General features: G+C 35.9%; 1 protein-coding gene across 1 annotated transcript; it reads left to right on the forward strand.

The window, feature by feature from the left end:
• The first annotated feature begins 1,106 nt into the window (after positions 1–1,106).
• Positions 1,107–25,082, forward strand: SLC25A16 (solute carrier family 25 member 16). Its single transcript, XM_039324630.1, has 9 exons — positions 1,107–1,386; positions 3,880–3,972; positions 9,126–9,259; positions 10,740–10,803; positions 13,139–13,260; positions 16,898–16,964; positions 18,694–18,856; positions 20,764–20,832; positions 22,896–25,082. Exons 1-9 carry the CDS (start codon positions 1,284–1,286, stop codon positions 23,050–23,052), a joined length of 972 nt encoding a protein of 323 aa, XP_039180564.1. The 5' UTR covers positions 1,107–1,283; the 3' UTR covers positions 23,053–25,082.
• Positions 25,083–26,935: the final 1,853 nt, after the last annotated feature.

A 26,935-nucleotide genomic window follows, 5' to 3' on the forward strand; every position in this document is an offset into this window, starting at 1 on the left:
AGCCAGCAACACTCAACCAATCACAACTTTCCAAAATTTTATTCCCTTCCTTTGAGAGTTATGAGTCTTGGATTTGGAGACATTCTGTAAATTAGCTTACTTGGGTCAAAAACAGTTGCCCTAGTGGCAACCTCTTGGAATTATTCCACCTGGTGGGTCAATTGAGGTGTTTTCAGCTGCTGCTGTTTTTGTCAAAGTGATTAATGTAGTCTTGTGCCACAAACTCTGCCCCTTTTGGAGAAGTTGTGATGTCATAATAAAAGGGGTGGGGCTTGTATGATAAATACTGTACTTGAGGCTGTTGTCAGTATGAAGATTGGGGCTCTGCTCTATGGATGCTGATTAAAATGGTGAGTCCTTGCCCATGCAATGCCCTTGAAGCCCACTCTACAGAATCAAGGAACCCATCCTTCCCTTCCCAGTTAGATCTGGAACAAATACCCTCCTCAGAGAACCACATAACCCTGAATCAGCCTGATTGTCAAAGCAACTTGAAGACCTGGGATAGGATGATAAGCATCATTAAGATTGGGTTTTGCCTAAATGATGAATAGTTTCCTTTCCTCAGTACCACTGTTTTGCCTAAATCAGGGGTTCTCAACCTTGGCCACTTTTAAGACTTGTGGACTTCAACTCCCAGAATTCCTCAGCCAGCAAAGCTGGCTGAGGAATTCTGGGAGTTGAAGTCCACAAGTCTTAAAGTGGCCAAGATTGAGAACCCCTGGCCTAAATGAAGAACACTTTCCTTTCCTCAGTACAACTGTTTTATTCCTGTTTTAACTGTCAGACTGTCTTTAAGTCTGGTAACCCGCCTGCAGTTATGTCCAGTGGGCAGAAAGTGAAATCATGCGTCCATCCATCCTGACCCTCCAATTGGGGCAGCCTCCGCCTGGGCTCAAGAGCTGAAAAGTCTAGCAGTCTGATGCTTGGATGGGAGACCACAAGGAAGTCCTAGCTTAGAAGTCATCCATCAACCACTTCGGTAATAGCGCTGAAAAAGCTGCGGCGTGCTTGAGATTGAATCCACCCGTCTTCCCGTTGCCGCGGCTGAGAAACGCTGCTTTGTAGGTGGGCTGCTGACCCAGGGAGGCTATGACGTCATCAGCGGGCGCCACGGGCCGAGGAAGCTCGGCGGCGGCTCCGCCTCCCGGGCTCGCTGGGCGGAGAGGTCCAGCCCGCCCGGCCTCGTGTGCTGCTGGAGGCGATAGCATGGGCTGAAGCTGCTCTGCCGCCGCCCCCTCGTACAATTGGTGTTGGGGAAAGACCAGCCAGTTGTCGGCTTCATGGCCACGGAAGCCACCGCCGCCGCCGCGGGACCCGGCGCCCGGTTGCCCTCGTCTCCGACCCAGCGAGATTTCTACTGGCTGCGCTCCTTGGTAGCCGGAGGTGAGTCCGGAGGGGAAGCCGGCGGTGAGAGCCAGGTGCGGCTCGGAGGGAGAAGGGCGGCCGAACCGGGATGACCTCGCTCGGTCTTGGTCCTTGAAGTTTCTTGCTCAGAAATGGTTTTCAGACCCTTAAAACTTAAAAAAAACCCCGTGGCTAAATTTCAAGGCGGCGGCAGGATTGCCTTTCCTTATTTTTAGGAAATGCTGCGTGGGCTGCTCTCCAGAATCTGCCCTTTCCCCCCTCGTCTAAATGGGGTTTGGAATTGGTATATTGGAAAAGCTTTGCTTCCCCCGCCCCTATATAAAACCCTACACATTTAAGTTACCTGTTCCCGTCTGCCTCCTTCCTAGGTCGGAAAATGGGGGAGAATGTCCGTGGGCCGCTAGAGAAAGGAAGAGCCAAAGGGATTAAAATGTCTGATGAAAAGTTGTAGGGAAAGAATAATGCCTAAGTAAAAGCTGTATAGCCCCTTAAACGATTTCAGATAATTCTTGGACCCTGGGCAATGGAAGTTGGGCGTCCATTCTCCTGATTTATTAATAGCTAGCAACATACTGATATGGTTCATACTGGGGAATTATTAAAGCTAAAAAGTGTCCTGCCAGGATTATGCATTTTTACTTGGGTTTCTTTCTTTTTTGTGTCCCTTCAAGTCAGTCTTGACTCCTGGCGCCTGGGCAAGTCTCTGCTATTTTCTTGGCAGGGTTGTTCAGAAGTGGTTTGCCATTGCCTCCTTCCTTGGGCTGAAAAGGAGACATTTCTGAGACCTGCCCAAGGTCACCCAGCTGTCTTGATGCTCAAAGTGGGACTAGAATTCACCATCTCGCAGTTTTTCAGTCTAGTGCCTAGAAACCGAAAACTGGCTCTCTTGCATCATTTGTACTGATTTTTAAAACTTGAGGGGAGACCTGGGTAAAGTAAAAAGCCATTGATTTTTGAAAAAAATGTACAGCACTGTGATTTAGCCAAAAATAACTATGTTGCAAGAAAGAAAAAATGTTGCTGTATTATATGGTTGTTTGAAACATAGGAATTCCATAAAAGCTTTCTTTCTCATATTTACATATTTATATCTTACCCTTTTTCACATATGATGCAAGGTGGTGAACATACTCCTGCCTTCTATTTTTCTGCAACAACGACCCTGTCTGGTAGCCCTAGCCAAGAGAATATCTGGCCCATAGCCACCCAACTGTGTTTCATGCCTAATGGAGGCCTAGAATTTACAATTCCATGGATTCTAGCCAGCACCTTAACCATTATAACTGAATTGCTTCTTATATGTCCACGATATTTTATTTTTTCCTTTGGAGGGATGCATTGGCAGTTCCAAAATCTTATTACAAAAATAAGGGCAGACATGAAATCCTAGAAAATATTCCAGCTCCTGTAATTGCTTCCTGTCTAGATCAGCAAAAATACAGATGATTCATCATCTTTGTACATTTTTTCAAAAGAAAATAGGACATGGAATCCTGAGTACTGTAATTCAGGAAGGGCTGTCAGGTCATAGGAGTTCATGAATTATAGGATTTTATGGCTTTAAGGGACTGATTCTCAAGAGTTTCTATACAGCTGACAGATTCAGCTAAAAGCTGTTTTAGTATTTAGTATGTTTAGGAATGCTGTGCGGCTGTGTTCACAAAGAACTGTGCTTGTAATAACACTCAGGTTAGGCAGACTACTAATGTACTTGCTTTACAAATGCAGGAAAGTAAACAGGATTTTTTTTCTATAAAGCTAGTAAAGCTATAGGATTGTCAGCCCCCCCCCTAATACCCTTCCTTTGCTTCTTCACTTCTAATAGCTATGATAGCAAAACTTGGCTATGATTTTTTAAATAGCACTGTAGATTTGCTTTCTATAGATTAAATATATTGTTAAAAATAGATGTGAAAAATGATGACCAATTTATCTACTAGACTGAGGTAAGACTTGAATTAGGAATTTCCTGAATGAAACTCTTAAATGTTAAACACAACACGTTAGATGTTAAATTCTCATATTCTCTGATAGTCATAATTTATTAAATTTGTATGCTGCCCATTTCTCAATAACTCTGAGTCAGCCTCTAAGATTTCTTTAGAAAACTTCCCCAAAGTGCTTTTCAAAAGGCAACTGGACTTCTTTAGTTTTTTCCTTGTAAATGCTTCGCTTCTCATCCAAAAAGCTTCATCGGTTCTGGCCAGAACAATGGCCTGGATGAATGAGAATCTCCACAGACATCTTTAAAAAACTTTTGTCTATGAAAGGTCCTTTTAGATTTTAGAAATATCAAAGGCGTTCTTATGATTTCTTACTTTTCTCAGTGTGCTTTCTGCTTCATCAGAAATTGAGAAATAAAAGGATTTTTTTTTCAGACATTATAATTGTTGACTGAGAAAGCAATGCTTACCTGTTGCATGATGAACCTTGAAAAGATAAAAGTTTAAAAATAACTCTTGCTAAATGTCTGGTAGTTAGTAAATAGTACTATTTTTGCTTGTTGGAAAGGTGTGGCAGGATGTTGTGCCAAGTCAACCATTGCACCATTGGATCGAGTAAAGATTTTGTTGCAGGCTCACAATCATCATTACAAACATCTAGGTAAGAAAATACATATTATGGGATTTAATATTATTGCTTATAATGTGTGATTTTTATAATTGGTAAAGAAAGTGGATTTCTTGTGTAATTGCAATAATTCAGATATATCAATTGAACTTATTAATGTGTTTAGACCTGCTTTTCTATACGATTTTAAAGTTAAATTCTAAGTTGTAAGCTGTATTGGAACAAAAATTATGGTTAAGTTCTCTTTCTGGTTTTTGAATAAGTACAAATGATTTTCTAAATATTGTTGGTTGGAACTTTGAATACATAACAATAGTGTTCAGTCTTCTAATGTTTTGGAACATTTTTGTTTAATTAAGCATTTGTTTGATTAAGCATTTCTTAATCTTTTACAACCATTTTTGTACCTGTACTTTATTATAGAGCTGCTATTGTTCACAATAGCTCAGCAAATAACAGCAAATATAAGCCATTAAAATCACATCAGATATTCATTCTAAATTTAAAATTAAGTCAAAATTCCTAAATTGTGGATGTGAGAATTTATTTTGCCCTTGCTATTCTACCTTTATAATTAGATTATGTGCATTATCACAAATGTTGATGAAACTTCTGTTGAATGCCAAGTTGGTCTTTTAATTAAAAATAACATCAAGGGATTTAGTGCAAACCTATTGATTAAAGAGGAAATATTGCAGTAGCCCATATAGAAATTACCTTTCTTCTCAAGTTATATAAGACAGGATTTTGTTGGGTATATTGGATTGTATCACTGTTCTACAGAATCCCTGACCGAGTTGATGAATGTGGTTTCAGAGGTGAGAATTTTGGTCTTCAGGGATGTCAACATTAATGGTGAAGCTACTTTAAAGGTCTGCATCAGGATTTTGTGGCATACAGAGGCTTCATGGAGATCATTTTGGAAACTATCCTTGAGGCAGATCATATCCTCGACTTGACTTTTGTCTTGGAACACAGTGATCTGTGCCTTTGGTTCCAGAAAAGAGAATATTTCCATGGATTCTGTCTAACAGAGTTTGGACTGATGCAGTATATTTCCTTCAGCTAAGGCAGACACCAAATTAAATTGACCTATCTATGGAGGATGATGAATTTTTCTGGATTCCAGGCAGCTGTGGGAAACGTTCTTCAATTCCACTGAAATTTTCTGAGCACTTGATAAGGTGGCTCATAAATGGCTCTATCTTGGTTGGAGCTTCTAGCACACTCTGGTTTACAGAAATATTGAAAACAATGAACTATGGAGAGCGGGAGATTTGGGTAACTGGTGCAAACCCGATGGTGATACGAGTAACCTAGTGATGGCATCAACATAAAATTTATGTAATGGTAATCAGAGAGGAGAAGAGCATTGGATAATACACCTGATTGTATCCATGGAAAAAATACAAGGAGAGTTCTTTTGAATTGTCATCAGTGATTCTGAACTGTGAGCACTTTGGGGATTTTTTCACATATAGCATGTGTGTGCTGGGATTGAAGCAAGTTCAAGCAATATTGTTTTTACTTTTGCTAGAATCACAGTTAGAAGAGATAGGTCAAGCAATGACATTCTGTTTTTTTAATAGAGTTATTGATTTTCTATTTTTACAAATCATAGGTGCTTAGTAAACTCTTGTCTGGGTTCATTATACATATTAAAATTATTCTATGTCTTTTTCTTTGTCCTTCAATATCGCCCTTGTCAGTTTCTACACATTCTGGTATTTTCTTAATCCCTTCTTCAAATGGTATTCTTCACTTTTCAAACACTAAATAAATGCAATTCTTTCTGCTATTAATACATTTAACATACATATACATTCTTAAGGATATCATGATTTATGTTCATGCAGTATGCTAATGTCAACCTTGGAAAATACAGATAGTCTTTAACTTACAACCACAACTGAGCCTAAAATTTCTGTTGCTAAGCAAGACAGCTAAGTGAGTTGTGTCCCATTTTATGACCTTTTTGTCACATTTAAGTGAATCACTGCATTAAGTGAATCATGAAGTTGTTAAGTGAATCTGCTTTCCCCCACTACTTATCAAAAGCCGGCCAGGAAGGTTATAAATATGATCACAGGACAATGCTGCTGTCATATAGACATGCCAGTTTCCAAATGCCTGGATTTTGATCAAGTGATTATGGGGATGCTACAATGGTCTAAGTGTGAAAACCAGTCATAAATCACTTTTTTCAGTGATGTGACTTTGAATGGTTACCTAACAAAAGGTTGTAAGTCGAGGACTAACTGTACATGCATATGCTAGTAGAATCAAAAGTATTTATGGAAAAATATGATGGGGAATCATCCCAATATTGTTGCTGAACTGGCAGTTCTCAGCAACTGATAGCATTGGCAACGCTGGCTAAAACAACTAAGAATTGTGTATTTTAGCAGTTTCTGGTGGGATGCTGGCTTATCTCTTTAAATAGCTTTTCTCATTTATCTTTATTCAAGTATTTCCTTCATCTGATAATATATTTTTCAAAATTCTAAATCTCCTAAATTTGCCACATTCAAAGTGGAGGCTAAATATAACTTCTGTGTGAGAGATGAGTTGATGAGATGAGAGATGGTTGTCTACATTTAATTTTCTTGTACATACTGTTTTATTTGTATGTTAGGTCTTAAATTATTTTATGAGCACATTACGATTGAATTTCAATGAGGCACTGGAGAACATCGATGCTTGAACAGCATTCTTCAAAATGAAAAAGGTCTTCTGCAGTCACGACATAAGCCTAAGACTGAAAATCAGGCTTGTCAGATGCTATATTTTTTCTATCCTGCTCTATGGAGTAGAGAGTTGGTCTCTAACAGAAGGCCACCTGAAGAGACTAGAAGCATTTGAAATGTGGATTTACAGGCGGCTATTATGTATAAGCTGGGTTGGCAATATCAGAAATGAGGTGATAAGCTGCCTGTGAATGGCAAGGGAAATCATCAAAACAATTAAAAAACAAAAATTAGAATATTTTGGACATGTGATGCGACACCCAGAAAAATACAGCATACTCCATTTAATCCTCCAGGGAAAGATTGAAGGCAAATGAGGTCCAGGCAGAAGAACATTCTGGCTTCAAAATCTAAGGGACTCGTTTGGACAAAACTCAGCAGCATTTTTTCGTGCGGCTGCTGATAAAAACAGGATCGCCATCACGATCGCCAACATCTGATAACGGATATGGCACAAAAAGAAGAAGAATGGATTCTTTCTGATTCTACTATTTTTAGGTTAAATTATTTAGGTAATTGGCTTTTTAAATGCTTTCTAAGCAGCAGTCCAAAGGAGAACATTGGTTTTAAAGACCGCATGTAAATTATTAAATCACTTGCTCTTTTTGGTCTTATTCAGAGTTTTTTCGGTCAGCTTGTTGTTTGCTCTCCATTTGAAAAATAACTTTATTTTCAATTGTTCTTTGACTTCCTCAGGTTAAGGGAGCACTTCATTAGGATTAAACTCACTTTTCTACCTCAAATCACTTCACATTTTTCCTGGTCTTCTAAGTCAGAGGTCCCCAATCTTTGGGGCACGAAGGACTGGTTCCATGGAGAAAGGTTTTTCCACAGACCGGAGAGTGTGTGGTTTTGTGTGCTGCCAGCATCCCACAGATGGGGCTTTGCTTCTCTGTGCAGACCGGTTGCTGGCATGCCGCGGCCCGGTACCAGTCCATGGACCGGGGGTTGGGGACCCCTGTTCTAAGTCTGCCACTTCAGTTTTTGAAAACATGCTAAGTAGGTTTTTTTTAGCCATGATTGATTTCTTGTTATGGAAAACTTCATAGTGAATATAAAATATGGAATTTAGGAAATAAAACTTCTCTTTCTGACTTCAGAGTAGATTTTGCATAATTCAGACTTTTGTGAAATGTGACTTGTAAGAACTATAGACTGTGCTGCTTATACTAAGCCATCATTTGTTTTAATTATTTTTTATTGAAATAGCATGGTGTGGAAACCCAGCAATGGCTATCATATTGCTTCCTCATATTGCTCTCTGTAGACTCATTTGTTGACAATCAGCAAATAATTGTTTTTTGCCACTTTGTGATAATCTCAAATTAGTACTACTATATTAAATATTGCTTAACATAGTGTAAAGCAAGGAAAAACAAAATCTCACAAAAGTTTGAAGTTCTCACTAAAGACAGAAAAAAACAAACATCCTTGATTGATCCACTCATATGTGAGACTTGGCTCTACTCATTTGTCATTACTGCCACATCACTCTGCCTCTCCAATCACCAGAAAGTTGCTTATGATTGTGTCATGAGCTACAAGCCACAGTGTTTAGATTTATACAACATGCTTTGCCAAACAAAGCAGACCACATTATGAATTAATTAAGATGTAAATCCAGTGTTTGTATAAAATTTAGACCTAGCTGAGGCTATCAAACACATAAGCAAAGATATGGGATAACTTTTTCATGTTATGTACTTTCAATTCTACAGTAGCAGTTTTTTCTAAAAGTAGAATAGTGATCACAATTAAGATTAGTTAATTTGTCAAACAATAGTATAATTAAATCATGTTTTTGTTTATACATTATCAATTTATTAGGAATTGCAGTGTAAAAGTTTAGCTTTCTCATATACCTTCTCTTTAAGAGCACTGATGCTTTTTTAGATAACCGATTCTCACCCTAATTTCTAAACTGGATTGACTTCCTGAAGCTTTAGTACACACTTTTTGTACATTTTGCATTTTCTTTTATTCCATACATACCTCAGATTTATTAAACATACTAGCAGCAGAAGATTAAAATATACTGTATCAGTTTTAACTGTGATAAAAAGATGTTAGTTTTTTCCTAGCACCTACACTTTTCACGTACTGGCATGTACTGGTTTTGAAATGCAGGTCATTATACGACATCATATATAATTATTCTTTTTACAATGCATTTTATCATGCTTCAGCAGAGTGTTTAATATTCTTCATTATTTATGTACATTGCTCAAAAGTTGGGCTATATATGCCGTGTGGCAAGACTTGAAATACCTGGTAATCCTGTAATTGTTTTAAATACCTGTATTTGCGCCATAGTCACATACAACGGACTTATAGTTTTGACAGAGTTTTCTAGATTTATAGAATAGTTCTCATAAGTGAGCAATTTAAAATGCTGAGATGAAAATGGTAACACATTAGTCTGCTTTGCAACGCTGACAGGTGTGATTTCTACACTATGCGCTGTGCCAAAGAAAGAAGGCTTCTTAGGATACTATAAAGGAAACGGAGCCATGATGATTCGAATCTTTCCATACGGTGCAATTCAGTTTACAGCATTTGGTCAGTATAAAAAGGTAAATAACCCGTGTCTTCTTGTTTCATCTATGTGGTATAAAGTGGTTTCAAACTTCAAAATTGACATTATATATCATTAAAACTTTTTTGACAGAATTAAGCAGCCAGATTCTTTATGTACGTGGGAAGGAAAATGCCAGTGCTTTTGCTTGTAAAAAAAGATTTTAAACCTGTTTAATTAATCTAAATACTTGTAAATACATATTTTTATATTTGTAGGTTCTATGTGATTTACCGAGAGTTCTATCTTGCTGAATTCTATTAAAACAAAGGAAGAATAGCGGAGCAATGATTATGGGTTTATTTAGATAGGAACATTCTTCCATAGAAAATGATGTACTTGACAGTGGGCCAACTCTGTTTCATTAATTCTGTGGGAGGATATTCCAGGACTCCTTGTTTTCAGCTGACATCCTAGCTCAGAATCACAACTTTTAGTGTGGAGGGACAGAAGTCTAATGCTTTCCACAGTACCTTTGTTTTCAAGAAGAAAACCCAAGAGCAAACTCCTATACTGTCTTGAAATAAATCATGATTTCTTGACTTGTATTTATGTATCAGGAGAGAACAATCTTTTGAGGTTGAGGGCCTCACAGAGGTTTTTTTTTTAATTTTTATTTTTAACCAACCAGACAAAACAGAACAAAACAAAACATAACACACATACACACAATATATATATATATATATATATATATATATATATATATATATATATATATATATATATATATATATACACATACACACACACACACACACACACTCCTTTTTTTACAGCAATTACATAACGGTAATCTAATATTTACATTTCCCCCTTATTCTTCTTTAGAATATTTGTCCTTATAGCCCCGTTATTTCTTATTTACATTTTTCTTCCTTCATGTTCTACTTCTTACTAAGAATAATTCATATTATTATTATTATACATTATTATACACATATTTTCACTTTTGACCTTTCCATATTTATTCTCCTCTATTAATTCTAGTCTCCAACCAGACATACAACTTGTTCCATACTATATAATACTGGCCTCACAGAGTGGTGTTTAAGTGGTGTTATTCCAGAAATCAGCAGGAGAGGCAGTACAAAAATGATCAGATTTTATTTCATCTGCTTTTAACTTTCATTGACATGAAATGAAGTCAGTATGATTTATTTCCAGTAATGTATTTATGTGTCATGCATTTAATAACCACTCATATTGAAGCTTAATTTTCAGATGTTTCTAAGACTAAGCCATAATATGTTCTGTTACTGGTTTGTTAGTGTATAATCATGATTTATTACTTAACATTGTTTACAGGACCTTTACTTACTTTTCTGTAAAATCATGCCTTAGAGCAGCTAACAAAAAGAATGTTGGGTTTAGTGTGATTATTTAAAAAATTGTTATGGCATATGGTGAAGAGTAATGAACTTTATCTTTGGTATGTTAAGAGTTTTTTCCACACTTCAAATGTAATCATTTTGTAGGTGATAAAGAACAGGCTTGGCATTTCTAGTCATATTCATCGGTTAATGGCTGGATCCTTAGCAGGTATTCCTCTTTATTCTCTTTTTTTCTCAGTGTATATGTATCCTTTTCTATAATATCTACAATTGTGGTTTTTAATTTATTAAACCCCAGCCTTAAAGTTTGTTTTAATCAGATAAAAAGTAAAAAAGATCTCCAGAAACAACCTTGTAAACGATTTTGAAGACTGATACTAGGGCTTGAGAGTTTCTGGTTTCTTTCCATTTGCTACAGCTAGGTGGGGGACAGGTATTTTTCAAGTTATGACTAATGTATTGACCGTTTAAACTTAGGATGCTGTAGAATGAGTGGCACCTAATGACCGGTCCTCAAAATTCTGGCTGTCGCACATCCCTGGGGTCATGTGATTGCAATTAACCACCTGGTGGTTATGATGGTTGCAGTGTCCCACGGTCACCTGAACACCAGACCTTCCTTGTTAGCTTCTATCATGCAAATCCATTGGGAAGCTGACAGGGATGGTTGCACGTCATTCCTATAAGTTGCTCCCACTGCTTTTCTCTCGAGGAGCTTTGCTTTGGAGCATAAGATCCAGGGATCTAATACTCTGTAGCACCTCTTGCTTGCCCATGCTCCATAGGGTGTGTGGCCCACAGTACCCCTCTGCCCTCCAGGTCTTTGTAGCGCCTGCCCATGGCACCAACACTCTCCCCCCCCACACTCCTTGCCTGGGACATTCACTGTTCTCACTTAATAGCCCTCATGTCCTGTGGTTATGATTGCAGATGGGACTGTTCAGATTGTCATTGATAAGCGATGTGATCACTTGATGTTGTGCTGTACGACTGCATTGATTAACAATGGGAATTCTGGTCCCAATTGCTGTCATAACTTGAGGACTACTTGTAGTTTATCAAAAATGAAATAGTTTTCATTAGTGGCTACTTGCACTCTTTTGGAAGCTCAAAGAACAAAACAACTGAGTTAAAATTTTCATGTTCTAATCAGAGATAGATTGCATTTACTTAAGCAGATTTCACCTATGATTACTATAGCTACTAAAATGATCAAACTAGATTCCTGGTTTGATTGTTTAAAAAGATAGTGCTCACGATACGTGCCTGTGCCACATTGTTAGTGTGTTGCATGAAGTAATACTTCTTTTATTCTAAGCTTGTCTGTCAAGTAATGTATTTTAGTCAGTACACAAATTCTTTTATTAAAAGTGAGAAATGTCTCTACACTATTCATAGATATCGGTGTGAACATTTTTCAGATGAACCACATACATTGTGATTATACTTCCATACTTTGGATGGAAATTGTTGGCCATAGTAACTTTTTTACAGCATGTGAAAATCTAGCACAAAATAATGGTTTTATGAAATGTTACAGTGCTTTTGCTTATTGAAGTGTATAGAAAAGAAATAAGAAAATAAGCAAGAGGGGGGAAGAAATGGAAGCTATTGCAAAAGAATGTTTAATTGCCAATAAAGTGATGACAGAATATATCTAGAACAAATGGTAAATACCATGCCACATAATAAATATGTGGAATGTCTCCATATTTATAGGAATAGTGTAAGAACAAATGAGCACAAAGTGTTGTATGGAGAATGAAAAATCCATTGAAATACCTTTCTACCTTCTATGATGAATTTGATCTGTGGTGCTAATATAATTTTGCACTTTAAGGGAGTTGAGAAATGTTGGAAATAAGATTTCTAAGTGCTTGCAAGACCACACATAGATTACAGAAGGCACTGAGTTTAAGAATAATCTGAGGAAAATGCCTTGAAAAGTCTATTGTGATGCGTCTGTTGGGATTGGCAAAGGTAAAACTTTATGGTGTGAACTTTCAACTTTGGATTTCCTGTGCCTTGTGTAATTCAAATCTGAGTAATAACACTCCATTGGTAGATAATTGCCTTTCAGTTTCCTTTAAGGGAATAAAAAGGTTGAAGGGGGGGGGGAAGCTTAATTTCAATTATTTAAAACATAAGCTTCTCATCCCCCATCACTTTCTAAAGGCATTTCAAGAATAAAAGAATTTAAGCTTTCCAAATGCAAAATAGAAAAAGATACTGAACACTTATTCCCCACATCATTATGCTAACTTTTTTTTTCTTAAAGTATGTTTAAGAAAGAATACTTTAAAAATTACCATCCTTTTGTTAGGTTACTGATTTCAGCAACATGGAGTGTAATTTTTGCAAGCAATCTAAATCATCTGATCCTTCAAGGTTCTATATACTATCCCTATAGATTGACCACTTAATTTTAATGTATTGCTTCCATCATTCTTATGCCTATAATAAATAGAGGTAAAAATCAATTTTCTAAAGCCTTTTAGACTTGGGTGTATGCTGATTTTTTAATTATTATTAATTTTTGGAAGGTATAACAGCAGTGATCTGTACATACCCCCTTGATATGGTGAGAGCACGGCTGGCATTCCAAGTAAAAGGGGATCATAAGTACAGGGGAATTATTCATGCATTCAAGACCATTTACACCAAGGTAATTGTCTTTGCTTTTCTTCAATATTATGGCTTTACAAATACCTGTTTATATTCTGTAATAGTTCTCAGCAGAAAATTGAAAACTGAGCAAGAAAAATGAATTTGCAAGCTCAGTGTATTTATAAGGGTAGCAAATAAGAATAATAAAGCTGCTCTTCTGTTTAATGCAGGGGTCTTCAAACCTGGCCCTTTTATGACTTGTGGACTTCAACTCCCAGAATTCCTTAGCCAGGCATGCTGGCTGAGGAATTCTGAGAATTGAAGTCCATAACTCATAAAAGGGCCAAGTTTGAAGACCCTTGGTTTAATGTTTCTCCTATCCCAATTGGTGGTTTATGAGCACTTGATGAAATGTGTATATTTTTAATGAAAGGAGAATATTGTCTGACTAAACCAAATCAAAGAAGTTCTTAATTTTTTTTTATCAATTACCTATGCTATTTACAGAATTTACAAAATAAAGCAGTAATACCTAGTTCAAAGAAATCAGTTGGAAAAATAGCATATGGCAAATCAGTAGCCCCTTTGAAAAACTGATGCTTCATAAAATTGCTGACCAGATTTGAACAAATGTGTCCCTCATCATAAGATTTTTCAGCCAAAACAATTTGTGGTACTAGCAATGAAATAAAACCTTTGTTTTTATTTTCCCACTCTTTATGCTGTTGCAGTTAGTAAGTCTTAAAAATATGAATGATAAACCATCACTGGGATTGATTATTAAACATTGCTTGATTTTTCTTTTCTTCAAAAACATGTTCTGCTTACACCAGAGGTGTCAAACTCGCAACGTCACGTGACATGTCGCGATGTATCACAACTTTTTTTCCAATGCCAGCAATGCAGTAGGCGCGGTTTCGGCATGACATATCCGGCCCGTAGGCTGGCAGTTTGACACCCCCAGGCTTACACAATCTAAGGGACCCAAACGTTGCTTAATGCTTACTTTAAAAAATTAGGTCTCTGCCTCTATAGCTCTGGATAATTTTTCTCAGCAAATCAGTGAACAAGTATAATGTTTCTGACTCATTTGTTCAATTGGGTTCTAGTTTTAGGAGAACAAATTGTATTTTAGGTTGTGTCTATGTAGAAATGTTGAAAATTCAAATGGGCTCACAAAATGTTAAGCATTGCTGTATCTACAACACTTGTCTGCTTTACCTAGTTCATTTTATTACTGTCTTTATCCCTTGTAGATGCTACCAGTATTACTTTTGTTTTAGGGGTGAGGAACTAAGATGAGAAAGAGTGCCTCATTTCTGTTGTAAAATAAATCATGCTCTGCTCATTGGTTACACAGAAACAGATTCATAGACAAGTCCCCGCCACAGTTTGCATTAAGCCTTTATCCCTGATTTTGAATAAAATTGTAGTTAACAGTAATAGTACAGATAATCCTCAACTTATAGCAGTTGGGACTAGAATTTCTGTTGCTGATTTGGCCGTAAAGCATGACCACATCACTTAGCGAGTGGGATCCCTATAGTTTTGGTTGCCATTGTTAACTGAATTCCAAAGCTACTGGGCAAGGCAATGTCCTGCCAGCTTCCCACAACGAAAGGAAGCTTGCAGGAAGTTGTAAGTCCCAGGCTTGAAGGTAGGTAAGTGGCTGTTGCTGGGTGGGGAGGGAGCGAAGGGAATGCATGGAGGTGGCAGGGGCGGGGCGGGGCCAATGCATGAGAGACAGACGAGGTGCAGGGAGGATCCAAGGAAGAGTCAGTGAGGGTGCATAAAAGGCACCATATAGGTGGGTGAGGGTGTAGGGGGTGCATGAGAGATACCATGGGGGTTGGTGATATAAGGGGGTATGTGAGAGGTCTACATGAATCGGGGAGAGTGTGAAAGATCGCAGAAATAGTTGCTGACCAAGATACACTTGTAGTGTATCTAATTTGGACACTATGTGCTCTCTAGATATTAGAAAAGAGGGAAAATGGAAAGGAGAAGACAAATATACAGACGCTCACAGAAAAGCATTCATCAATAGTTTCTAAAAAAGAGGCACAACCCAACATTCCTGCGACAGGAAGAAACATATTTCAGACTTCTCTAGAAAAAAAAGGCGAATATGGGTGATAGGAAATTCAGTTGTTAGGGGAACAGAAACTATAGTCTGCAGACCAGGCGGTCAATCTAGGGAGGTACATAGTCTCCCTGGAACAAAAATCAAGATGTAACTGAGTATCTTACTAAAATAATCAACCCCATGGATTACTGCCCCTTTCTTCTCCTACATGTTGGGACCAATGACACAACAATGAATCTGAAAACAATAACAAAAGATTATGAACAGCCAGGGAAGAAAGTTAAAGAATTAGGAGCACAAGTAAAGTTTTCATCTATACTTCAAACAAAGGCAAACATCCAATGAGGGAGCAAAGGATTTTAGAAACAAACCATTGGCTTAAAAACTGGTGTCGTCAACAGAACTTCGGTTCCTAGACCATGGTCTCCATTAACTACATGAAGGGCTACTGGAAATGGATGGACTATACCTCACAAGAAGTGGAAACAATACATTCAAAAAACGACTGACTCATCTTATCAAAGAAGCTTTAAACTAAAATTAAGGAGGGAGGGGGGGCCAATCTTTATGACCTACAGAACCTAATTCCAAGCAAAAACCACTAGATAACCAATCACATGAGGAAGGGAATAAAGAGTAAAAGAAAAAAAAGAGAAAAACATAATGAACTAGGGAGTGATGGATGTAAATCCCAGTTACAGAGTAAGAGATATAAGAAACATACCCAAGACCAATAAAGGACTCAAATGTCTATACACTAACTCTCCAAGTTTAGGGAACAAACAGGATGAACTTGACTAGTACATGAAGGCAGCTATTATATAATTGCCATTACTGAAACTTGGTGGGATGAAACTCATGAATGTACTGGAATGTACTGATGGAAGGATATAAACTTTTCAAAGGAAGAAGCAGACCTAACAAAACAGGTGGAGTTGCATTATATATATAAAAGATCACTACATCTCTACAGAAATACACAAAACCAAGATGAAAACCTCTTAGAATCCGTATGGATCAATATAAAAGGGGGAAAAATGACATTGCTATAGACCACTCAACCAAGCAGAAGAAATACAGGAACTCTCTGCTAATCAATTAACAAATGTATGTAGGAAACATACCACAGTAGTAATGGGGGACATTAATTACCCTGATATCAACTGAGAGGCAAACTCTGCAGCAAATGGGAGATCAAACAGATTCCCAACTGATTTAGCTGACAACTTTGTCATCTAAAAGGTAGAGGAGGGAACTACAGGAAAAACTATACTGGACCTAATTCTTACTAATAGAGAAGAAGCGATAGAGGGAGTTGAAGTTGCCGGAACCTTGGGCGAGAGTGACCACATCATACTAGAATTCAATACAATGCAAACACAAGCAATAGAATATAATCCAACCAGTGTCTTAAACTTTAAAAGAGCTGATTTTAACAAGTTGCATTGTAGGACATCTCTTTCAAATAATTTGCAAAGCCCTAGAATATAGTATATGAAAAAAATGAAAATTAGAGCATTCTTTTCAAAACTTTCCTGTACTCAAACGTGCAATTCTCCTAAATTTATTTATTTTTCTGTTTTCTTGCTGTTATTGGCTTTTGCCAAAGGAAGGTGGTATGCAAGGATTTTATCGTGGACTTATGCCAACAATAGTCGGAATGGCTCCATATGCGGGTGAGTAGAACTTGAACATGATTGTTTTTTGGTGAACCTCTTTAGGTTTAATTTTGATTTGAAAACTGTTTCCTTTGCTTCCTTTAAAATAAAAAAAATACTTTTTGCACATGAACAATTAAAAAAAGAAACTGCTAGAAATGAAGTTTGCTCATAGTGCATGATGATTTACCTTTCTGTTGTCTTTTCCAACATTTCTAGAAGAATCTGTTGGAGGTGCTCTCAATTCAGGCAGTTCAATAAATTGAAAGTCATCTACTGTTGATTTGATTTCTACTGTTGACTCTAACTGCAGATGTCCATATTTAAAAAAATGAAAATAGAAGTGACATTTAAAATAACTACATGATTTTTTAGCAATACTCTTGACTTACTTATCCTTACTGAAGACAACAGTTTCTGCAGTATGTGATGATGTCACAATGGTGCTCTCTATAGTGTCATCATTGCAGTTGCCTCCATTATATACTTATGTCCCAACATCTGCATAAATAAGTAAATCATAACATTTAAGTGATAAAGTGATTAAGTTATTTGCTTTTTGAGATCCATGATTCTAGATATTTATAGGCGTAATCTCTTTGCCTAAATAATGCAATTCTGATATATTATGTGAATCTTTGGTCAAAAATTCTTTAATCTTGACTATGACTTCTAAATATTTCCGTGTCTCCTTTCTCCCTCCCCTAATGGGGTAGATTCTGTCTAATCTAAAGGATAGACTGAAAACTATTGGCTGAAAACTATATCATTTTTTTTCTTTTTTCTTTTCTTAAAGGACATCAATTTCCTTTTTTTAAAAATGCATGTGGACACAGTCTTCAGAATTCCCACAACACGATGGCTTGGGTTGTTCCTAGTTGGATTTTTTTGTCAGTTGCGGTAGAAGTCACAACCCAAATCCAATAAACAAAATGTTGATTTTCATTTAAGTTCTAACTCTGATTATGTTTTAATTAGTTTAAATGTTGAAATTCTGGTTTGGGATTGCATTTTGAACCCGTTATGATTGAGGGATGTAGATACGTTCTTTTTTCAACTTTGCTAATAACTCATTAATTAAATCCCAGAGGTTTAGCTCAGCACTAAGTTGTGTAATACGTTCAGTGTTTCTGTAAAGCATCTTAAGTCCTCTTGGTTTACTGTTGCTTAGATTATTCTGTTTCTTTGATTTTAATCATAAATGCTGTTTCAAATTGTTTTTGTTTTTTAAAAACTTTCATTTTTATTGCAGCCACATTTTAGTACTCTGTGGATCAGAAGTTTATTGTAAGAACGTAATGTCCAAGATAATGGTAAAGACCAGGACAATATTATGTAAAGAAAGAGAATTACTGTAACACAGGAGCTTTTTTAAAAGGATTCTTTTTCTGATTACTTTCCAATATAGGGCACAGTGCATTCATTTGTGAGGATTGTTAGGTTTTTCTGGCAATCTGTAACGTTCAAGTAATTTTGTTGCCCATATACCAGAATATATCAGGACTGTCTGCTCTAAGTGATCAACAAAAATGAAGTCTGAAAAAATGGAGACAATGTCATGGTATATTTGATGATCGAACTAAAATTTAGCACTTAAAATTAATGGATATATAATGGAACAGAGCTTGGCACATGCACTACTGTTAGATTTAAATAAGCTCATTCTTTGGCTGAATTGTGCCTATAACATCTATGCAGTTTGTTGTTGAGGTAATGTTTCCATTAAAGATAAATTTTTTCCTTTCAGGTTTCTCATTTTTTACCTTTGGTACCTTAAAGAGTGTGGGACTTGCTCAAGCGCCTACCCTGCTCGGGAGGCCTTGCTTAGATAATCCTGATGTCTTAGTTTTGAAAACTCATGTAAATTTGCTGTGTGGTGGCATAGCTGGAGCCATAGCACAAACAATATCGTAAGTTATTCTAGTATTTTACTGCACTTACTGGAGAAATGTTAGGATAGCTTGCGTTAGGAATTTTATTTCCTTCCACCTTTAGAAATCATGAAATATAACATCATTTAAATTTCCGTCTGCAAAGAAAGCTCACTGTACAAGCTAAAAAAAATCCAAACTAGCAGAATTCCAAAGCAATACAATTTTTCATTTTCTGTCTTCGGTATTCTCAGTTCTGCCCTGGAGCCAGTTGAAGGGATACATTTGCTTATGTGTAACAAAGCCTCCAATCTGCTGTTTTTCTTGTCAGTTTATATGAGGTTTGTGTGTAAATAAACTATTACTCCAGATGCTGTTCGAAAAATTGTAGCTTTAATACAGCTACAGTGCAAAATAGGGTTGCATAATAAATTGGCAGAGAATACTTGAATGCCACCAGAGCGCCAATGGTTACACTAGAAAGCTATGGTAAAAAATACATATTTGTCATAATGATAATTTAACATGGTCTGAATTACATAAAAGGGTTGGAGGAAGATATATAGTGCATATTGTGCCAACTCAGTTATATACCTTGGCTTTTCTCTGCTAAAACTAGCATGGCTGCATGCTTTTTCTCATTTCGTAAAACAACAAGAATGAGGCAAGATAAATTTAAAAATGAAATTTAATGACCAGCTCTCACCACCTGTTGAGACTCATGATTGAGCAGAAGTAGAAATAGATTAAACATTTAAGAAAAAAGATCATAGCTGAAAACAAGTTACTTCTCTTTCATGCAGCTTTAGCATGTAACCTCCATTTTTTCTTGGTTTTCAAATTTAAACAATTGAATTTGCACTTAGTAGGTGGGTTAAACATGTTATAATGCTTTTAAATACCTATGTTTAATGTTCTACTGATATCAGTGAAAAGGATACAAACATGTCTTTTAACTGTTATTGAAATAAAAGGAAATGAAATGCTTTTTTGGTTTCTGGATTGTGATCTTTTGGGGTTTACTTCAACCAATTCATACAATTTTGAGGGGTTAGTGGCATCCATCTAGAATTAATATAGCTACTACGTCATTCTTACATGATAGCCAAATTTTACAAAAAAAAAAATTGGGCTGTTGTATAAAATTTCTTAAGGGTTAAAGTTTTTCATTTTCTTTACCATTTTTTAAAATTTAAAATTTCATATGGTGATCCTGCCTGAAGAAATTATTCCTGGCAATTCCGATACGGAGCTTAACATTTTCCAATGTTAAACCTTTTGTATTCTGAAACTGTCACAAAATAAAACATGTGCTAAAGCAGTGTTTCTTAACCTTGACAATTTTAAGGCATGTGGACTTCAACTCCTAGAATTCCACAGCCAGCAATGCTGGCTGTGGAATTCTGGGAGTTGAAGTCCACATGCCTTAAAATTGTCAAGGTTGAGAAACACTGTGCTAAAGCATATGATTGATTTTGAATACGGTGAACATAACTCTTTTCTAAAATCTTATGCTAAAAGCCTTAGCATTTTTTTTATTTTATGGATTCTCCTAATTCGTTTGTTTTCAATTACAGTTTGGTATTCTACCCATTATGATAGCCACTTTAGCACTGCTTTTGGTAGAAATGTGAGATAGATGTTTAATAAAAATGAAATAATTGGGATTGCTTTTCTCATTAAGCGAGTTATATTCTTAATATGCAGAAAGATACAATCTGAAATATTTCAACATGGCTGTTAAAAAAAAATAAAAACAAGTGTTGGGTACTAGGCTTTGACATAGAATTTCTGCTGCCAAAGTCAGCTCCTAATTTGACTCAATATAAGGCAGCTTTGTATTTGCCACATGTTCTTTATGTAAATGTCTTTTAATTATTATTTTGTAGTGTGAATAGTTGCATTGTGATAACTGCAATTAAAGAAAATGCCTTTTCCTTCCCCAGATACCCTCTAGATGTCACTCGTAGACGAATGCAGTTGGGAGCCATACTTCCTGATTCTGAAAAATGTTGGTAAGTTTCATCTCTGGAACCAAATATATGCCTGCAGTAACAGCTATCTACTGTATCATACTGTCTGTAAAACATTAACAATGTCTTTTTGTTCTTTGGTTCACGTGTATATAACTAGCAAGGTAAGCATAGCATTTAAAGCTTCATAGTAAGCTATAGCTTCAAAGTAAGAGGAATGCATTTAAGTTCAAAATCTATGTCTAGTAGGTCAGGCTCCTTTTAGTTGTTATTTTTGATATACACATAGAGGATTTCAGCTGACATAAGTTGCAATATTAAGCTGGCACTGGCATTAGCCATTCTTTGGAGTGAAGTTAGATTGGGAATGCTGAGATTGTGTAATGTGTGCGCTCATAAAGTGGCTGTCACAGTAGCATTGTCAACCACAATACTCCTTTCTATCAGAAGTTAAATTGTAGCTCCCTCTCTCCAAAATCTCTGTTGACCCTATGAGTCTATTCTGGGCCTAAAAGCATGGATGCAAATAAATATGAGCTCAAAGCATAAACAGGCAGATGCTATGCTTTGCAGCAAGTCAGATTCTTAAAAAGGGGGGAAAAATCAAGAAAAAAAAAACAGATGAGGCTGTGAGCATTGGTACTTACTGTCATCAGGCTACTTTTCCCCGAAAAAGGGATGAAGGGATATTATTTCAGAATGTGGTCACACAAATGTCAACAGACCACCACGTTAATATTAATACTGGGCAGCCTTAATTTCACATTTTATGCAGAGTTAACATTTAGGTGTCCCACGGGCAGCCTAATTGTAGGCTGATTGCCCCAAATGGTTTATTTTATTAGGAGAAGAATGTTTTAATGGTCAGTGATTATATAATCTCAGTTGAACAAGTAATAAAACAGTAAAAACAATGAGAACATAAATTTAAAAAGCATGCAAAATGTCAAAGAATTAATTACATTGGAACAATGTTATGAAAAATGTAATTTATTCCAAGCTACAATTTGAGGGAAGATTGATGTAAAATATTTTACGGATGGTATATAATTCTGTCAGTTATTAACAAGATAAACAAATTGGAAATTAATTTTAAAACATCGTGAAATGATTTGAACAAATATAAGCAATAATGGTCAATGTTTCAATGAAAGGAGAAATATTTAAGTAATGATTAGTGGCTAAGAACAATAGAAAGGAAGTGAAAAATGAGCTACTGAAAACTACTCCTTTAAGATTTTTTATAATAATGTCATTTAATTTGTTTCAGTATTTCAGCTTTTTGTAGTTATTATTTTTGTAATCAGGTTGAAGCATGTAAAGTGACCTTATATTTGTAATAAAGTTTCACCTAAAAAGAAAAAATTTAACAAATGCAGAACTGCAAAAACCAAATAGGGCAAAATATTCTATTTTTTCCAAGTTCTGCAGGCAAGGAAACAAAACATTCTAAGGAATTAAATTCCTTCTAAGGAATTAAATCCTTCTGTAAAATGTACCCTAAAATCCACAGAAATGACACAGTGTAAAAGAAAATGAGCCTTCAGTTCATTAGTATCTATGCCATATGGAGAAAGCTAAACTATAAACAAGTTTTCTTGAAATTTCTTTCCGAAATGACAACAGATTCCAAAACATGGAATTTATTCTATATTTAAATGTCTTGCCTCAAGACTGTGCATCTCTTGGAAGTCTACCTATTATAATGTACAATTAGAATTGCAACAGACTGCAATCTCTCACTTTAAAAATGTTTCTACTCACATCAGTGAGCTTGTGTGGAAGATTTTCCTGTGAACTGAGCTTCATATTCATTAGTGTAGAATTTGGATTTTCAGATAATAGAATCAAAAATCTTGATTTTGGGCTGTATTTTCTTTTTTATGTAAAGAAACATTTTGCAAAATAATTAAATCTCATTAGCAATAATTTAGCATTACTTCTGTATGATAAAATTACCTCTGCCCTCTATCTGAATAAAAGTAGGGGGATCTCTATATTTTCCCATTAGGTAAGGCAAAAGTCCCTGCTTTTTAAAATGCTATTTGAAGTAAAGTGTTGGAAAATCTCTTGTTTTACAAAGACTTACTCTGTTCTCTTTCTAGTACAATGGTCCAAACATTGAAATATGTTTATGGAAACCATGGAATACGAAGGGGATTATACCGTGGATTATCATTGAATTACATCCGTTGTATTCCTTCTCAAGCCGTTGCCTTCACCACTTATGAATTTATGAGGCAATTTTTACACCTCAATTAAAGACTGATGATTTTTTTTCCAGTTTTAATAGATTGAACAGTAAGTTTCAGAATATATTTGAGAAATCACTAGCATTTAAAGTGCTTTCTTTAATATATGAAAATACAGCAAAAAATTGAAGGAATTCAACAAAACTTGGCAAAGTTTACTCTGTATGTATTTTGTGAGAATGTATATGGTCTTCTTAACTGAAATCTATATGGTTCCAAAATACTGTATGTTTGTGTCCAGCGTTAAGAATTTGATCACTTTTTTAAATTAAGGAAACTTTTTTTTAGGAGATGTCAATTTGCCTTAGCTAAAATATAAGTTGTAGGCACACTTCAAATTACATTCCATGTAATTGAATTGAAAATGTTTATTTGCTAATGTGGTTAGGGATGATGTATCATTCAGTGCTGTAGAAACTCAATTCAGAGCCTGTTTTTGAGAGCCCATTCATGGATTAGTATATTGGGTAACTACTTTCAGATTTTTGTAATAGAAAATAGCTCATACTCTATCTATGATACATTGTTCCTTAACTAGAATGAAAAGTGAATGAAAAGTGGTGCTTAGATTCTTACATAATTTAGTTTAGCCCTGTTAATTATTTCATGTTTTTCCTCTGAATCATGCTGTATTATAAATAGCTTTTGAACTTCTCTCAAAGTAGATGGGTGAATGGGTGGGTTTATAACACAAATATACATTGAAACATATAGCATTCTGAAATTAAATGTAATCCTTTTGATAGAATCTCTGATAATGCTCTCAATCCATTTTCAGTTTGCCTCTACATTTGAAAAAACAGTACAGAAAAAATTAAATGATCCCTGGGTATTAATACTTGAGATTTTCAATAACACTAAAATGAATATTGTACACGTCTTCTCAGCCTAACCTTCCATATTTTATAAATGATATTAAGAAACTCATTTTAAAAAGAAAATTGTTTGACTTCACAAAGAAACTGTTTGGATTTCATTTACAGAGTTCAACTGAAATTAAAAAAATAAATAAGCAGAAGACACTGCTCCCATGCTGTGAGCATGTGGGATACTGCTGAAAGTTTTTGCAACTTTATAGCACTAGATAAAATACTTATATAAATAAATTAGGGTATATATCTTTAGGTTGGCCAGATAAAATAGTGTTTCTGCATGAATTGCACTTGGATCCAGATGCACATCTATCTACAAGAGAGAAGATAATTAAAACAAAAACCAAAGAAAGAATGCTAAAAGTCTCCTGTCCTAAAACAGTTTTCAAGCAGGAATTACAATTCATCTGCTTTGCAGCCAGTTTTCAGTATCTGCATAAATGCAGCTTGTAAGTAGATAGTTCATTCTGTTACCTTTGAGTGATTTATGTGTGACTTTACAACTTCTCTGATTGGGGCTTGTGTTGTTATTAATACCTTGCTCCTTCCTTTTTAAATGAGCCTGCCACAAGAATGAAACTTGAGCATTTTTGACAAGTTCTTTTCAGATTATACTGTGATGATGAATTGCAAGTTGACAGCCCACATCTGGATGTTGTTATTTCATTTTCAGGGGAACTTGCTTGTATTAGTAATTAATCCTACCCTTTTTACCTGGATGACGTTGTAGATAAATTGTTTTCCTGAACTAGCCTACTTCTTCATGAGACTCTTCATTCCTCCTATTTTATTTTCCTCTTGCCCATAGTGAATTGAGAATGTCTTTTAAGGATTTATTTGATCCATGGACTTTGTATAAGTAGAAATCTGATGATCACCCTTAAAATTGTAAAATTACTTTCCTTCTCAAAATTTTAATATAAAGCAATTTTATTTATTTATTGTAAATAGTATATATTGATTATGAACTGAAAATGGCTATGTTACCAAAAAGTAGTAGCTGTAAACTGGGTATTGCTCATGGCCTGTACCTAGGACACCTAATCTTAAATTCTGTGGTTTGACTTGAATGAAAATTGAAGGTATATACCTTTAAATATGTAATTTGATATATTTCTGGGCAGAAACATGTACCTATTTTTTTAATAAAATAACTTGTATAACAATATGACGGAACATCGCAAGCATATAAATATATGTATTTAGAATAACAGTTTTCCCTTTTGTGCAGATGATGAATGATAAGCGGGACTACAGTTAAATGCTGGTCTTCCTGGGCAATTTTTAGATGCTGATGTACAGTTCTGGAACTTCTGAATGTTTGCTGCAATTTGGAAGGGTAGCTCTTTGAAAGTAGCACTCAAAGTGCAGTACAGCAGGGGTCCCCAACCCCAGGGTCACGGCTGCAGCCTGCTACTGTGCCGCGCGGCCCCTTGGGAACTGGGCCGCTGAAGTGGTGGGTGAGCTTGCAAAACTTCATTTGTGTATGTGCGTGATTGAGATTGCACGTGTGAAACCATTCCCCCCCACCTCTGAAATCACTGAAGCCACCGTCGCCAGTCCACAGAACCAAAAAGATTGGTGACCCCTGAAATAAAATAACGCCTTTATTGCCTAGATGTGACTGAGTGGGGCCGATTTATAAATAGAAATTGAATTGTAGTATCTTTGTCATTTATATTATTGCCATTTAGTCAATAGAAATGTTTCCAAGACATTGCTGCAATGTATATATGTAACAATCTTACTTCAGGAAAAGTAAAATTTCCCTTCAATTTGATGGGATTGTAAATCATTTTTAGCAACAGGCAAAGTGGCTTGCTATTGCTTACTTCCAATATGCCAGTGTTTCTCAACCTTGACAATTTTAAGGCACGTGGACTTCAACTCCCAGAATTCCACAGCCAGCAATGCTGGCTGTGGAATTCTGGGAGTTGAAGTCCACATGCCTTAAAATTGTCGAGGTTGAGAAACACTGCAATACGCTAACAACTTTCCAGTCTAGCACACAGCTTGGCATTACCTACTAGTCTCCTGTTTATCAACCTGACTGTACTTAGCTTTTTTTGCTACGGGCTCTGTAGCTTATAAAGATTCTTGGTTAGTCTTCTGAGCATGAAGTTGATCTTGTTCATACATTCACCCTTGAGGCTCTGCAGAACTTTGGATTTAAAGAGGATTTAATTGTTCCTTTCAATAATTGTCCCTTTAAAGTATTGTCTTTTCTCAGCCAGCTGCAGCATGGTCCTAGGAGTACATGTGATTAGAGGTACTTACTATAAGTACATCCCTACACATTTGAAGCATCCTTTTCCTTCCACACCCAAAACAATGGGGAACCTTTCTTTCCAATCCATTTAGAAATGCTTAATTGCAGCTTGCTCTGCCATGTGGAGGAGTAGGTAAAAAAAATGATGCTCTCAAACCAAGCTTGATTGCTGGTGAGAAAAGCAGTGTGGAATTGTTTTGCTATTGTTTTGGAGGACCCTATTCTGGGGCAGAGTTTATTGCAATCCTTGTAAACCTCTTGCAGATTCTTGAGTAGGTGGAAGTACTTCTATTGAAATTACTTGCCTCCGGAATTTTCAGAAATTTTAGAGAAAAGGAGTATGTGTGCTAAAAATGGAACCCTTTATAGATCTTAGTTAATTTTGCAATTTTAAGAGCCTGCAGTGCAGTATATGTAAGTTTGATTTACCATACAATTATCCTGGCTCCTTCTTTATATTTAAATTTAAAATAAAATTATTTAGATAATTCCTAACTTTTTTTAAAAAAATTCAACGTGGGAGAAGGGGAAAAAAAAATCCAGGAAAGATATGTACTTTAATGTTTTCCCCTCAACCTTCACATTTCTACATTCCTCCTATTTTCAATTATTATTAGTGAACCTCAAGTAAGGAATACTTACGGAATGAATAAAACTGATCCTGCTAAATTTGATAATTTTACTCAGAAATCCCTAAAACAATAAAAAGCTGGCATTAGCATTAATTCAAATCAAGTACTGTTTACAAATAC

The sequence above is a fragment of the Crotalus tigris genome, unplaced genomic scaffold, assembly GCF_016545835.1.
Source record: "Crotalus tigris isolate CLP2741 ecotype Arizona unplaced genomic scaffold, ASM1654583v1 scf7180000024304.1987388, whole genome shotgun sequence".
NCBI classification, from domain to species: Eukaryota; Metazoa; Chordata; class Lepidosauria; order Squamata; family Viperidae; genus Crotalus; species Crotalus tigris.

Bases quoted from the DNA above. Each gene is read 5' to 3' on its own strand.
- SLC25A16 (XM_039324630.1), top strand. From the start codon at position 1,284: ATGGCCACGGAAGCCACCGCCGCCGCCGCGGGACCCGGCGCCCGGTTG. The intron at 13,261-16,897 runs GTAATTGTCTTT...CTTTTGCCAAAG, and splicing joins TCAAGACCATTTACACCAAG to GAAGGTGGTATGCAAGGATT. The intron at 20,833-22,895 runs GTAAGTTTCATC...TTCTCTTTCTAG, and splicing joins CCTGATTCTGAAAAATGTTG to TACAATGGTCCAAACATTGA.